The 14,728-nt window shown below is 39.1% G+C and overlaps 3 protein-coding genes across 6 annotated transcripts; all 3 read right to left on the bottom strand.

Annotated features, from left to right (window-relative positions):
* Positions 1–944: 944 nt before the first annotated feature.
* On the bottom strand, positions 945–4,903 carry asmtl (acetylserotonin O-methyltransferase-like). The gene is made up of 15 exons (XM_079563585.1): positions 4,862–4,903; positions 4,510–4,623; positions 3,996–4,127; positions 3,879–3,926; positions 3,734–3,798; positions 3,599–3,660; positions 3,418–3,526; positions 2,959–3,220; positions 2,682–2,897; positions 2,436–2,598; positions 2,165–2,364; positions 1,927–2,059; positions 1,712–1,855; positions 1,511–1,633; positions 945–1,358 (listed from the first exon to the last, which is right to left on the bottom strand). The coding sequence occupies exons 2-15, from the start codon at positions 4,600–4,602 to the stop codon at positions 1,153–1,155; spliced, it is 1,956 nt and encodes a 651-aa protein (XP_079419711.1). The 5' UTR covers positions 4,603–4,623; positions 4,862–4,903; the 3' UTR covers positions 945–1,152.
* Positions 4,904–6,305: 1,402 nt separating this feature from the next.
* p2ry8 (P2Y receptor family member 8) lies at positions 6,306–9,218 on the bottom strand. Its single transcript, XM_079562626.1, has 3 exons — positions 9,126–9,218; positions 7,912–8,200; positions 6,306–7,147 (listed from the first exon to the last, which is right to left on the bottom strand). The coding sequence occupies exons 2-3, from the start codon at positions 8,196–8,198 to the stop codon at positions 6,442–6,444; spliced, it is 993 nt and encodes a 330-aa protein (XP_079418752.1). The 5' UTR covers positions 8,199–8,200; positions 9,126–9,218; the 3' UTR covers positions 6,306–6,441.
* Positions 9,219–10,401: 1,183 nt separating this feature from the next.
* upf3a (UPF3A regulator of nonsense mediated mRNA decay) lies at positions 10,402–14,728 on the bottom strand. Of its 4 annotated transcripts, none has more exons than XM_079563581.1 (12): positions 14,440–14,728; positions 14,096–14,313; positions 13,577–13,815; positions 13,087–13,193; positions 12,905–13,011; positions 12,714–12,812; positions 12,504–12,614; positions 12,373–12,428; positions 12,143–12,301; positions 11,936–12,069; positions 11,415–11,718; positions 10,402–11,158 (listed from the first exon to the last, which is right to left on the bottom strand). In XM_079563581.1, the coding sequence occupies exons 2-12, from the start codon at positions 14,097–14,099 to the stop codon at positions 10,976–10,978; spliced, it is 1,503 nt and encodes a 500-aa protein (XP_079419707.1). In that variant the 5' UTR covers positions 14,100–14,313; positions 14,440–14,728; the 3' UTR covers positions 10,402–10,975. The 4 variants fall into 4 exon arrangements, with proteins under 4 accessions (XP_079419707.1, XP_079419705.1, XP_079419706.1 ...); XM_079563579.1 differs by having other exon boundaries at positions 10,404–11,158; positions 11,415–11,721; XM_079563582.1 differs by having other exon boundaries at positions 10,409–11,158; positions 11,427–11,721; positions 14,440–14,727.

The following is a 14,728-nucleotide window of genomic DNA, read 5'->3' as shown; positions in this document are numbered from 1 at the left end:
TTTATGCACCAAGCTAAAGCACTGCCAAGGAGCGTTATATTATTATTATTTTTAAATTACAGGGACCTAAATGTGTGATGTCATTTGATATGTTTGAATTCATTATCAATCAAACCTTGACTGCCGTTAACTTTGACCTTTGCTGGAGTCTTGTTCTGTCTCTCTTGATCAAATAACCATATTCTGAGCAATAGAAATCAGATGTCACCAGGAGCTTGGACCAAGACTGACAAGAAAATAGACTTAAATAACATGACCGCCCTCATTACCCTTTGAGAAAAAACACTTAAGAGAGCCGTTCAAAACAGGGAGTAATCCAGATACACTTTGAGCGTCACCGAGAATAAGATCGATTTGTTCTGACTGGACAGTTTTCCACATTCCTGTCAGATACTTGGCTCCTGCTCAGGCCTCCACACGAACACAAAACTGTATCTGGTAACACACTGTGTTCATTAAAATATCTATTGAAGAACAGGCTGGAATGATACAGGTTTTATTCCACAACAAAAGAAGTTATTAAATGACTCCATTTTATGGAACAAGAAATGAATGGGTTAGTGGTGCAACCCTTAGGAAGTCAAAGCACATTAGATTAGTTCACTTTTTCCACAAGAATTGCCTTTTGAAAGATGGTAAATGGTCTCAATTTAGATAGTGCTTTTCCTCCTCCATCGAGCACTGTTGTAGTCTTATTGGTTATCTTAGTGATGTACGATGCCAGAAAATGGGAAACTATAGTAACAACATCAAAAACCTTTATTTTCAAAAGGGATCCAAACTCTTAAAGTACTTTGCCAACTCCTCGGACAATGACAGTGTTCAGTGATGTGGAACGTGTGCATTGAACAGAGCAGTTCACCGTTTTATAATTTCTACAATTTAACAGATAAAAGGGCATCTAAGAAATTCAGAGTGTGAACCACTTGTGTGTGTCCAAAGTCATGTTTCTTTAGTAGTTTTGCATACTGTCGCTTTGTCCTCTCGGTCCCCTCTGTCTGGACCAGCATGTTGAGAGACTGGAGAGCCGAGTGAGGAGTCGGTCCATCCAACATAGTCTCAGCTATGAGCAACGCACACCCTACAACCCAATACAACATGGAAATACAATTACGTTACAAGCAGATTATGTGGAGATTTAGAATCTCTTGGTCAGATTTTGAGGCAAAGCATAGCATCCAGGAGGTTGTCTGTGTATTTAAAGTCTTTAACAGTGAAACCATGTCTTTCCAACAGTAAGCAGTACTCCTGTGCACTCCTCTGTCTGCCTGGGCTCATGCTAAGGGCCTGGAGCAGCCCTCGACTTGGGGCGCTTCTGTCCTCATTCAGGAAGATCTCACTGAGCAGGATTCCGCAGCCTGGCAGCACCGTGCAAGTGTATTAGCACATACAAATGTTTCCTTTGATCTTTTAGGCTCAATTCTTTATGTAGCCAATGCTTTTATCAAACAACTGAAATACTAAAAATACCACTGACAAAGGTTTGATACAATAAATTAAGACATTTTACCTGGATTACAGTTGTCTGCAATTTTTTTCAGCAGGATATCCACTTTCTCGTCTGACCAGTCATGAAGTATCCTTGCTAGTACATATAAGTCAGCTTTTGGTAGGTCATCTTTAAAAAAGTCACCTGTCCATTCATAACAGCAGTTTAATAAAACACATACAGTTCACCTGCAATAAAACACTTATAAATGCAGTATCTTACCTGCCATGAAAGACACCCTCTCCGTGTCCATGTGCTGGGGTTGAAATTTTTCTCTCATTTCTACAACTGGAGCTAAGTCAAACACTATGACAGACATTTGAGGGTTCACTTTAGTCAATTCATAGGCAATGGCCCCAGTGCACCCTAAAACATAGTCAAAATTTAAAGCCGGCAGGTCAAAACATTATGTGTCAGCCATCTACAGTTTACTTTACCTCCAAGGTCACAGGCCGTTTTATATGCAGAAAGATCAAAAGCTGTTGCAACAGCTTTCCCTGTTACTTTGGCAATGCTATGCATGGCACTCATAAACCTCAGTTTTAAAGCTTGGCTGTCGTAGTATGAGTCCTAAAGACAACGGAGGAGAAAAAAACATGGTCAAAGGTTTTCACTGGCTCATAACTGAATCTTTAGTTTCATGATGTCTTCTTAAACGGAACAAAAAAAGGACACCTGAAACAAATCTTGTGCTTTCTTGCCAAACGCTTGTTCATGCTGATTTGTTCCCTCACGTACAGCATTTTCAAGATGAGAGAAAAGAGGCCACACTGCATTATCTGTGTGCATAATGTAGCCATGCAAAGAGAATGGAGAATCTGAGCCCAGAAACTGCGCTGCCAACGTGCTGTTCTTGTACACTGGCTTCTGGTGAGCTGGCGACGGATAAAAAGAATGTGACTTAAAGGTATTTTCCATTCAACATGTGTGCGTCTAACTTACTGACATTTCTCACAGGTGGTTACTAGTCCCAGAGACACACAGGCCTCCAGCAGACACCGAGTTCCTTTGACTGAAGCTTTGATTTCTGCAGCTACCTGTGAAGCATTCAAACCTGGACTCTTCTGCAACAGGTCAAACACTCCCATTTTGGAGGCGGTAAATAAAGCCTGAAATATTAAAAGTTCAATTACATGAGTTAATTTTAATCTGTGGAAATATATCACATCTTGACTCAATGTAGTTCAAATACCTTAGAAGATCTAAATCCATCCATGAGGGTAATAATCCTCTGCAAGTCTCCTTTCTTGGGTTCAGTGTTTTCACTAACTGATACACTCCGCCCTCTGCTGGTGATATTTTGTAATGCCATGTACTCTGACCCTTGGCTCTCTCCATGTTTGGACAGGCTGTTGGTCATTTGCTGGGAGGTTTCATGCATATCCTTCTGGTCACTTTTCCTTTTTACCTACAAGAGGTAAAATGAATATAAATAATAAAAAGTCTTTGAGGAAGAAATGACACCTTACCTTATGGGCTGGGCTTGCTAATGGGCTCACAGATGGGTCGCCGGTTAACACTTGCGGTATAACTGTGGTGGTGACTTGGTTGTGATGAGATAGAACGATAGAGGAGCTTTTTTGGTCGGAGGAAGGAAGGTTGTTGTAAATTACGCCCAACTGCTTGCAAAAGTGGTTGAGAGGGAAGCCCACAACATTGAGGAAGTCTCCATGGACATACTCCACCAGCATGCCACCAAGAGCCTGAATTCCATAGCCACCTGCCTTGTCCCTGGGGCACATTAGTTAATAGTTTTAGTGACACTGCTTAACTACTTACTTGGTTAATTTAAATACATAAAAAACCTCCTAACAAGTTAATCATTAACTAAATGCCCTACATCCCTCAAATGCAGGGTCATGTAGCTTACTAGGTCAGCAAAAATCGATAGGTATTACCTCAGTTATACACACATGGGCCATACTCACATGGGTTCACCACTGTTGATGTACTCCCACAGCATATCTTCTGACAGATCAGCAAACTTAACCTTTGTTTCTTCATAGAAGTCAATTAATTGGTAGTCTACTTCATCATCTGAAAAAAGTAAATGCTTTAGTTTTAACATGTAATCTATATAATAATGCTGTAGACAGAAGTTTGACATACCTTTTTCATGGCAAAGGACAATTGCGACCCCAGTAAAAACACTATGTTCTTTACCACTCAGGCTACAATAACCATAAATGACATAAAATGAAGAAACAGTAGTCATAAAGATCTGTTGTACTGCATCAGCCTCACCTTGACAGCATTCTGTAAGCATCATTCTTATCTGTTGGTTTTTCAAGTATGAGGCCGTCTACAGACTATGAAAACCAACACACAAGACACACAATCAGCAGCAGAAATGGGTTTATGATTGTAATAATATCTACCTTCATCTTACCACAATTGTATCTGCTCCAATGACCATGTCTGGAGTTTTCAGGTGTTTCTATACAATAGCATTAAAGAATGATGATTTGTGACAATTATTATTTTGGTGTTGTAGTCACATACTTACAAAAGGCATCCTTCTGGCCACCTCCAAAGCCTTCTGTTTGGCCGTCTCCACTGCATACTCGTATGGTGCCTTGAAGAGTGCCTTGTCAAGAGTTTCTTTAAACCAGGATGGAACCACCTCAAATCTTAAGCCCTGCCAAATAACAGTGAAGCAGTCGTAATAAAATTGTTATTTTTACCATAACAATAGTTGCCTATAAATGATTTTGTAGCTGTGGCTTCAAAATTCTAATATTAGATTGTTACACTAAGGGCCCATTTACTAAGCATTTGCCCATGTGCAAAAGTGAGTAATTTGTGCATTTTTTACTCATGCGGCATTCTGTCAATTACAGATCTGATTTAGGGTCCTAACACAGTAATGCACACGGTTTCAAATTGAAATAAGTTGCAACATGCTCACAAATAGTTCTATCCAATTATCCAGCTTGCACTCGCTATGACAATTCATTTCCACAGCCGTTATAAGAAATTGCAATTTTGGAAAACCAAAATTTTAGTGAAATAAAACATACAGCATTTCGAAGAATGTCTTGTCTTCTGGGAGAAGCACTTGCCAGCACAACCAATTTGCCCACCAGCTTTGAAATGACAGGGTTCAGCACCATAGTAAACGTTGCTTAATGTGGCTATGAAAATAAAACACATTGCAAAAAGTGTGTTATTCAATAATCTATCCTCATAATGCCCACAGTTCTATAACTCAATAAAACAATTATTGAGAATCTATTACTACCATGAAAACAGACGTTGCAACAAATATAAAAGTGTTTCTCTTTAGATTTTTATTTAACACATTTGGGCTATATATAGCGCTGACTTTGAACCAGCACAAGGGTATATAATGTAAATAATGAAACTACCTACCTCTCTTCAGCCACTCAGCAGCACCGACGGCAGCAGCAGGCTACGGCTAATGACGTCTTGGCGCATGCGTGATGACGCAATTATATGGATACCGCCCTCTTTCCAAGCTGCAGCCATTAACCGTGGATAACAAAGGTAATAATAAAATTATGAGAGCGTCAATCCAAAATCCTACATTTATTAACCCTCTATCACACCCAGGCACATTTTTGTGCTTTTATTTTTTGCATAACTCCTACATTTTGTATGCCAGTTAAGTGAAATTTTCCCAGGTAGTGTATTTTTTGATAATCTAAAATAATGTTATGTCATTTGGATTTTTATCCCAGATTTGGCCCGCCCGCCAGAGAGTGACCTACTTTTGCGCTGCGTGTGGTTAATACTAACTCTCTTCCATTCATTCTCAACGGTAAATATGGAGGCAGTACACTTTTTGACCACCAGCGTCAAATTGGGGGCGCTGTTTCACTCCTTTCGCAAAGTTAAGGAAACACTGTTGTCTTGGTGTTTATCAATAACAGAGCGTTGTAGCAGCAACTTTCACAGTTTTCCAACTTTTATAGCAAAGGTTGTTAAAAATTGACTTATAAAAGAATTGATGCTGAACCGACACTTTCAAAGTAATCTAATGTGGCATTTTCTTTGAGTTAACGAATGAGGTAAAGTTACTGTAGGTGCTGTAGATGCAGGCATGTTATTTGCATAGATAAAATCAAATTATATGTATCAGTTATATGTGTTTTTCGTGCTTGACATCGCCGTGTTTGGCCCGCGACTCACAGGCACCTTTTCATTTTGACCCTCGGAGACAAAAAGTTTGGGCACCCCTGATTTAGAGCTATTTCAGTGGGGCAGACTCTCTATTTTTATGAACGAGGGTCTTGTCAGCCCCCGTGATAGGCCCTTGACTATGGTAGGCCCCTGGGCTCCAGCCCCTGCTAGCCCATTGGTTAAGGCGGCTCTGCTGTATAAACAACAAAATCCTGAAAATATTATCCATCGCTTCTTTACATGCTCCACAATGCATTTTGGAATTAAATTAAAAAGAAGTTTAAAAAAAAAAATCCATCCCAATAACCTTTGAACCAAAAATTATTATCTGCCTGCTTCAACCATGCAAATCAAAAAAATAGAAAAAAAGGTGTACATGAAAATATAGGAAAATATCAAATTGACGAATAATAAAGAACTACATGGACTCAAAAGAAACAAAAAAGCAACATACCTCTAACACATACGAAGAACTAATGTCTCATTATTTGTTGACAACAGATTATTTTGTGTATACCTTTTTTTCTTTTGAAATGTCATTGAATATACCTGATTCCTGATGCCTCACAAAATTGTGTGTGTGCAGGCTTTTATGTTGCAAGTGGATTGTTACAGGATTTAAAAAAAAAGAGTAGGCTTTACGATTTAATTTATTTACTGTACATCACAATAACCAAAAACATGACAATAAACACAAATAAAACAGAAAATGCACACAAATGAACAAGATACAACAAGTAGTAAGTTTGTGTGTAATGTACGGTGTTCCCCCTCTCTCGCTGCATCATGACATCATAGACGCCTGACTTTCATAACCCACTTTGCATTGAAAATAAAGCCTCTCTGGGTTCCATCTTTGATTCGGTGCTACTGAGGCTGTGCCAGTTCATTATCTGTCTCAGTTTTTGCCTGAAGTCCTTGGAGGCAAAGTAGTATATAAATGGGTCAAGGCAACTATTGAGGCAACTGAAACATAAAGTCAGTTTATAGGCCGTGTAGAGAGACTTTTTAAAAAATATTCTCATAGTTGTGTGGGCTAGCAAAATGATATTGTTAGGGGCAAAGCAAAGGGTAAAGACCATCAAAACAATGACGGCCAAACGTATAGCTCTATCTTTTTGCGCTGTCTTGGAGTCTCTGCCCAGCTGTTTGATCACTCTGATATAACAAAATGTTGTGATGCAGAAAGGGAAGAAGAACAGAACAAAACATGTGCAAAAGAGGAAGGCAGCCCAAGCACTTTGAGACGGAAGCATGTTTTTCTTCAACACGTCGAAGCATGTGGTTATCCCCAGTTCAGGGATGTCAAAGGTCAAGTCCGTAGTCATCAGTGGGTACAGGACACTCAGGACTAAACCCCACATGAAGAGGCAACTGATGATGGCCAAAGACTTTCTCTCTCTGGTCTCCCTGAAGAGCAGAGGCCTCACGATGCCCAGGTAGCGGTCAATGCCAATGGCCATCATGGTCAGGATGGAGCAGTACATGTTTGTGAAGAACATCATGGTAAGGAAACTATGAAGAAAGAGCCACATTGAAATGAGGTGTACAGTAATGCATGATGCATAGTATAATGTCTTACAGGTCACAGAAGCAGCTTTTTAGAGCAGTGGTTCTCAACAAGTGGGTCAGGGGACCATCTTCAGTGGTTTGGTGCTGTTGTATGAAATTACTATTGATAAATTGTTTTGGATCTGGCTTCTGATCAATGCCTGGATTAGAACTGTAAGTAAATGCAATATTTTGATAAAACTTTCCAAAACATGGCTTTTTTTGGTATCACATGTTATTTTTATATTGGTCGCAGCCTATGTGGGTCCTACAACAACACCACTGTTTATGAGGAGACTAAAGCCATCGACTTCCTCTGAGAGTCCAAACTTTGCTGTTTGATCTGTCTTGTGTTTTAGAAACATTTGATCACAATATAACAACCTCCCATGGCAGATTAACACAAGGTTAAATAACCTTATTTTTACTCGTGGGGAAAAAAAGGTTAATTATGTTATTAAGTATAAATGTATATAGCAAATGTTAAGCAGTGATTTCCAGTGACTGATTTCTGTGGTATGACCTATGTTTCTGGTCAGATGCACTTCCTCCTGACACCGTGCTTCACATATTACCCAGGCAAGCACGAAGACTGTGATCCTTTGGCTTGATAATACTGTTTTTACTTGAGTTATTTACTTATTTGTTCATGTCATGCCATTACTGTATAAAACTGAAGCACAAGATTAAATACTGTTCAAAGTATAAAATGTATAAAATGACAGTACCCGCACATGTTGGGCCCAAGATTCCAGTCGTATCCCTGCAGCTGGTAAGCAATCTGAAAGGGCAGGGCAGTGCCCAGAGCCAGGTCTGTGAGGGTGAGGTTGATCATGAAGATGATAGACGGGGTTTTGGGAGATGTCCGAAAGAGCAGAAGCCACATGGACAGGCCATTGCCCATTAGGTTCATCAGAGTGATGATTATGTAGATGACCGAGATGGCAATGCTGGTGTTGACATTCTTGAAGAGGGATAAAGTGGCATTGTCCAACTTGCTGCTGCTTGAATTCATGTCTCAATGTGGAGGGGTTTGCTAAGATAAAAATAGAAATGTGTATTTCAACAAAACATGATAAAATGTGTTAGAAGTGTTATTTAGACACAACTTTTAGTTATTGCTAAAAAAAATGTATTTTCTTTTTTACACCCTTGACTCACATTACACTTCTTAGTTTGGTAAAACGTGCAATTACATATCTTTAATATATAAGTGTTAGATGTGTTGCATCATCAAACTAGAAATTGTTGTGAAATTGCAATTTATACAAACAGTTCAGTATCAAATGTTTCTTATTCTGAAAAAAGAAAAAAATCTTTTGAAAGAATCAGTAGCTAAGTAACACTCCAGCATGTTTAATGTTCTTATTATGATTTGCTTATATGTCAAACAACACTTCTGTCACTGTCATGCTCACAGATACAGCTACACTTGGTGGATTGATTGGATAATTGAAGTCTTTCTTTTGAATATAATGTTAAAAACAGTAGATTAAAGAAAGGTAATAGCTGAAAGTAGTATTCGAGAAAGGAGTGGGTTGTTGTGATTGATACTTTCACATAGTCAAAACCTACCCCCTACACAATTGTGTCAGTTCATAACATCACACTTTGCCGCTCCACAATATTTCCACTTCATACAGAACTGTACTGTCAATTTACCATAAACCATAAACCATAAGTCATAGGGGGATTTTCAAACAAACACACGAGCCAGCAACTCATGCATTCACACAAATTTACATATGTAAATCTCAACTGATTATAAAATAAAGATAAGTTAAAAAGTAATACATAATAAAAACAACACAACTCATGCCGTGTTCAAAGCAAAAATATAAGTGGGTCATAGGGAAAGACTGTAGGAGTGTATAATACATGAACAGACATCTGAAATGAAACAATAGAACAATGATAATGGAACATGGTACAGCATTGTAACTCACCTCCTGGAGCAGAGAGCGTTTGTCGGTTAGCGATGGAGGCACAGATAGAGGGGGCTGAGGAAATGGGGCTCCAAATTATCAGAAAGGAAATGGCCCATGTGACAGTTTTTATTCCTCACAACTAGGGCGGCAAAATTCACAAGGCAACCAATAGTAACAGGTGAAGTCCAGAGCAGGTGGTGAGAAATGTTTTATATACGAACACATGCTTAAGCTGGAGGTGTGGAATATATTCTCAATTCTTTTCTCTGTATCACTTTATTTTACACTACCTTGATACATTGTACCTGACTAAATTTAGTACAATGTAATGGGCTCTGTAATAATCTGTAATAACTTGTACCTATGTAGTACATACACAATGGAATAACTTGTTACTTTGTAAGTATATAATGTAATAGGACACGAGACCCTAGAGTTAGGGTTTAAGGTTAAGGATAGAGTCAGAATTTTGTCTTATTACATTATTTACCTACAAACTACAAATACAAATTATTCCATTGTGTACGTACTACATAGGTACAAGTTATTACAGATTATAACAGAGCCCATTGCATTGTACTAAATTTTGTTAGGTACAATGTATCAAGGGTTGTGTAAAATAAAGTGTTACTCTTTTCTTTTGTTTGCTAGTTTATTCTAACAAGAAACAATTACTCAACAATAAAAATGTCCAATTTCAAGGCAGGGTTTGTAATAAATTCCAGTTGTAAATGCAAGAGTATTAGTAGAAGTAGTAGTATTAGTGTGTATTTACAAACTTCAGCCACATTACTGTTTTGTGAGCGCTTGTTTTGTGCCTATAGGATTGAATTTCTTTATGCTGGCACCAAACGCTTAAAGAAATGTGTGGACCTTACTTAATCAGCCCATTTTGGTAGAGAAAGTAAAACAAATTATTGGTGGTTTCAGTGTAAGTGGAAACACCCAAAGATTTGTTCTTGCATGACATACTTCCTGTTGATTTGACACTTATCAAAAGTGTGAACTCATTTGTGTCCATTTTCACGCAACAGTTAAAACGCAGCACGCGCCTTCAGGATAACCACAGCTCATACACACCCAGGAAAACATAGTGCACTGTATACAGTATTTCTTCATGCAGATGACTCACACATTAACAACTGGCAAATCAAAAAAACGCCTGCACTGTAACTGAATTAATTGTGCAACACCGCGCCACAGAGGAAAAGCCTGAAACAGTAAAAGTGCTTTATTTCATCACATTTCAGGAAATAGATGACACAGAAGGCTTGATTGACAAATAATGTGCAGGATTAAAATAAGGCCTTTTAGAAGAACTTAACATCATTCTGGTCTTGAAACAATATAAATATACAATCTTGCCTTATACAAAAAGAACTGTATGTGTTCTTTGTGAATAAACAATTTATTTTCCAAAATGTATACTTCTTTAAATTAGATTAATACTCGTATAATATATTATAATTCGCTAATATATTGTAATTCACTAAAACACATAAAATACACCTTGTAATTGTTATCTACAAAATTATTCTGTCTACATTTGCAGGTTTGCAAGTCACGTCTCAACACTTGAAGGATGACATTTTTACAAACATGTTTCTAGCTGCCTAAAATATGTTGATAAAAAGCTGTCTTTGGAAGTATCTTAACAATAACGCATGGGAAGAAAACAGTGAGTTGTGCTGTTTGCAGCATTTGTATATGTATGATAATAATACTATTATTATGTGCACAATAAATCAGACCTAATCCATGTAAAACAAGAAAATGTCAAGCAACATTCAAACAAAAATGTACAAAACCACACTTGAAGACAACGACTGGATATGGTTCTTGATTTAAAAAAAAACAATTCAACTCATTGCTCATCTTTATTCTTTTCAAAGCTCTTGTCCAACCCTGTATTGACGGCCTCAAAGCAGTGGTCAGTGGTGGGTTCAGGCGAGTGGCCTGCTGGGAGGCATTCAAAACTTTTACCTGACGAACTCATGCGTTTTCTGTTCCGTGCCCCGGGCTGATAAAGCTGCATTGCAGGACGATCCTACGAATAAAAGGAAAACCAAAGTGTATAATTTTGAGAAAATTATTATAATTGATATCTGCTATAAAAGGCAATAAAAGGTTTCTATTTTTTTCAATCTCATGCCTAAAGTGTTTTGCAGAACTCTAGGTCTGGCACATATATAAGGAAAAGCTCCGATACTCACATTAAAACCTTGTATTTATGTAACTTGAATTTCACTTTTAAACAAAGCTAAAATCTTAAAGGAGTCTATAGAGTCCCCACTCATGCTCACCTTCTCGCTCACCTTGTTTCGGAGGCGTTCCTTCCGACTACCCAGATCGTCATGGTCCTCTTTGCTCAGTTTGTCTCCATTGTCGGGGCAGTAGTTATAGCTGTGGTGGTGTCCCTCTTTCTTTCTCCTTTCCTCTCTGTCTTGGCAGTAGCCTTTCCCCCATTTGGTCTCGTCTTTGCGGCGCATAAACTTGTCAAACTCATAATGGTGCCTTTGGCGTTTCCTTTCCTCATCTTTCACCCTGTGATCTTTTTCTCTCTGCCTGCGGCTGTGCTGCTGCTCCTTGTCACTCTCTGGCTGACCTCTACTGGACAAACCAGAGTATAACACACATAAAGATGCTGAAATAACCTTATTTGGGAAATGGAAAACATGTGCAAGTTCAATCAAAGCAGGGCCAGGCATATTTTAAGTCATCAACAAAACATTTTTCCACCCCCCCCACCCCCCACCCCACCCCCACAAACCTCAACAAAGACTTCAGACTGCATTTTGGATTTCAGGAAATTTCGATGTCTTACTTTTCCTTGAATTCCTTTGATTTCATCTGATTGCCGGTCTTCTCCCATTTGCACCGCTCTGTCTCTCCTACGTCACTTTTATCCTTCGTTCGATCCGAGTCAACATCGTCATCTCTGTCGCTCTTCTTTAAGAGCTTACATAAAAGAAAACACGACACACTCACTCTGATATTCTCTGTGTTCAAATACTGTTGTCCAAAGCTTTACCTTGATTTTGATGTCTTTCTCAGACAGTTTCTTTTGCTTTTCCACTTCTTTGCGTTTGCGTCGTTCCTCTTCACGCCTCTTCCTCTTCTCCTCTTCCCTTTGCCGCTTTTTCTCCAGTTCACGTCTGCGCCGCTCCTCTCTTTTCTCTTCTCGTATTCTCTGCAGTTACAATTGTCATAGTTACAAACCATGTACACTGGTACCATGTTTTACAAACTTCCTTTACTCACCTGTTTCTCAATTTTCTTATTTTTAATGTACTCCAAGAGGGGCGTTGTCCGTTTGGCTGCAAAACACAGTAGCAAAAAACAAATCAAGTCAAGAATAATATATATATTTTTTTTTTAAATTGTGCCTTTACCAATGAGCTCCCTGGTTTTTGCTTCAATCTCCCCCAACAGTGTCTCAGGATTGGCCATAGATTTTTCCTCATCACAGGAGTAAATCTCAAGAAATCGCTTATACTCTGGATCTATAATAAATAATCATTTTCATCATATTTATATATATTGATCATAATTTGAAACCTGATAATATACATGAATACATGGAATCTTCTGCGCTTTGTTACCTTCCTCGATGCTTCCAGCTTTAGCATCTTTTTTCTTTAGTTTCTTCTTTGATATTTTTTGGAAGGGAGCAAACTCCACCACTGCGGAGTATTCCAGACCTAAAACAAGAACAATACATCGACTAATAACATGTTCCATTTGCAATCTTCATGTTTTGCATTTTTGTATCATTTATGACAAGACTGCGCACCCTTGTTATCAATGAAGACATAGCCGTCAAATCTGTCTCTGAAGTGCAGGATATCCTCGGGGTTTTTAAAGTTAATATATGCTCGGGAAAAAAGATGAGGGTACAAACTGGGCAGAGAGTATATAAGCATTACTTACATGTGTATGGGTCAAGTATTTGATACATAAGGTTATTCAAATTACCTTTGATCTGCTGAGAAAAATTCAAAATAGTCATACGAAGGTAGGGGACTGAGCTGTTCTTCGAGCTGATCCTTTGATATGCCCGGTGGAAGCCTCCGAATCACCACCTTAAGATGACACATATTTGATCAATAACAGTGTGAGAAGCTGATTTTGTATTCACTGTGCTCACATGCAGCAATATCATCGGCATACCTTTTAAAATGATTGCGAGATTAATGATACACTGTGCATAATAAGGCTTACACATAAAACAGGCTGCAGTTCTTTTCTTTTATAAAACAGTCGCGCACACGAATAAGCCTCGTCCGTTTAGCTGCTTTTATCTTTGATGACACAGACTAAAACCTAGTGCATTAGGCTATCAGACACGTTGTTAAATTCTGTCGTTGATCCGCCGCGTTTCGCGCTGTCGCTGTCCCCGGTGCTGAACAGCTCTCACCTCCCCCCCATGGCTGTGTACACGAAACACGAAAACAATACCACCAACCTTGGTAAAAATCTCCCTTTTCTCTTCCTTCTGCTTGGCGTTTGCACTTGTGTTGTCCTGCTCCCGCGGTATGTCTCTGAACTGGATTTCCACCGTGCTCTTCTCCTTACTCACAGTCATTTGGTCTTTTTCAGACCTCATTTCTCTCCCTCTTCTCTGCCTCAAGGCCCTGTTCTCGCGAGAGTTTTGGCAATCTCGCAAACTGCCATAGGTGGGTGCAGTACGTCCAGAGCATGAATCTATAATATGATATAATAATAAAATAATGTCCAGAGCATGGATCAAATAATATATAATAAAATAATAATGCCCTGAGCTGTATTCTACTTCAATGGTCCAGAGCATGCCATCTATGATAATATATAGTAATATAATGATGTCCAGAGCAGTTCTATTTCAATGCTCCAAATCCATGATTATAGTGTGACAGAGTGATTTCTTTCCTGTGTAATTTATTATCAGGGTCAATACCGATTTCTGCCATAGTTTACATGCAACACAACAAAGCAATAATCATACACATTTAATGAACAATATATTCAGCTGTAGCACATGTCGATGTATTTCTCCGCTATGTTCAAGAGACTTGACCAGTCCCATAACTCTCCGTGTCACTTCGCATTAGGACTGTGGCTCCTGGGCTGAAGTGCTGAACGACGGGCTGCTCGGTCCAGAGCTCGTGCCCGCCGGGCATGAAGAGCTCACTGGGACCGACCGCACGCGGAGATCTCTAGGAACTAGGACAAAAGCCAGGGATAAATCAATTAAATATGATCCCTCCAACCTGTCACTGGTAATATTTGTTTCTCTTTACATAGCCTTTACAGAAGTTTAACTTAAACATCTGGCAATTCCCCACGTACCAGTAAGAAAAGTGAGTCTGCCACCCTCTACATTCGTCTCCACGCACTCCCGAGCCGAGGATCTCTCTGGTGTGGACACAGAGCTAGTAAAACTATATACTAACGTAGAGCCGGTGTCCTGGTCTCGGTATACACTGTCCTGACCGTAAACCACAACAGACTTGGACGGAGTGCAGCCCATCGCTCGTCAAGGCGCTCAGATACAGCTCCATTTAGAAGTGGTCTCATGGAAGCGCCTGACCAAAAGCGATGTTTGTTTTGATTCCATGCTGCAAAACTCCTCCCCTAA

Source organism: Gobius niger (assembly GCF_951799975.1).
Source record: "Gobius niger genome assembly, chromosome: 9".
Classification (NCBI taxonomy): domain Eukaryota; kingdom Metazoa; phylum Chordata; class Actinopteri; order Gobiiformes; family Gobiidae; genus Gobius; species Gobius niger.
Note: the sequence above shows the minus strand (reverse complement) of the source record. Positions and strands in the feature narration are given on the sequence as shown.

Excerpts from the sequence above, each read along its gene's own strand:
- p2ry8 (XM_079562626.1), bottom strand. The coding sequence starts at position 8,198 with ATGAATTCAAGCAGCAGCAAGTTGGACAATGCCACTTTATCCCTCTTC. Across the intron at positions 7,148-7,911 it reads CTTGGGCCCAACATGTGCGG|TTTCCTTACCATGATGTTCT; the intron begins GTACTGTCATTT and ends CTTTCTTCATAG.
- asmtl (XM_079563585.1), bottom strand. The coding sequence starts at position 4,602 with ATGGTGCTGAACCCTGTCATTTCAAAGCTGGTGGGCAAATTGGTTGTG. Across the intron at positions 2,599-2,681 it reads ATGGATTTAGATCTTCTAAG|GCTTTATTTACCGCCTCCAA; the intron begins GTATTTGAACTA and ends TTAATATTTCAG. Across the intron at positions 1,359-1,510 it reads TGCAGACAACTGTAATCCAG|GCTGCGGAATCCTGCTCAGT; the intron begins GTAAAATGTCTT and ends CGGTGCTGCCAG.
- upf3a (XM_079563579.1), bottom strand. Across the intron at positions 13,012-13,086 it reads TTTTTCTCAGCAGATCAAAG|TTTGTACCCTCATCTTTTTT; the intron begins GTAATTTGAATA and ends CTCTCTGCCCAG. Across the intron at positions 12,429-12,503 it reads AAAAACCAGGGAGCTCATTG|CCAAACGGACAACGCCCCTC; the intron begins GTAAAGGCACAA and ends TGTGTTTTGCAG.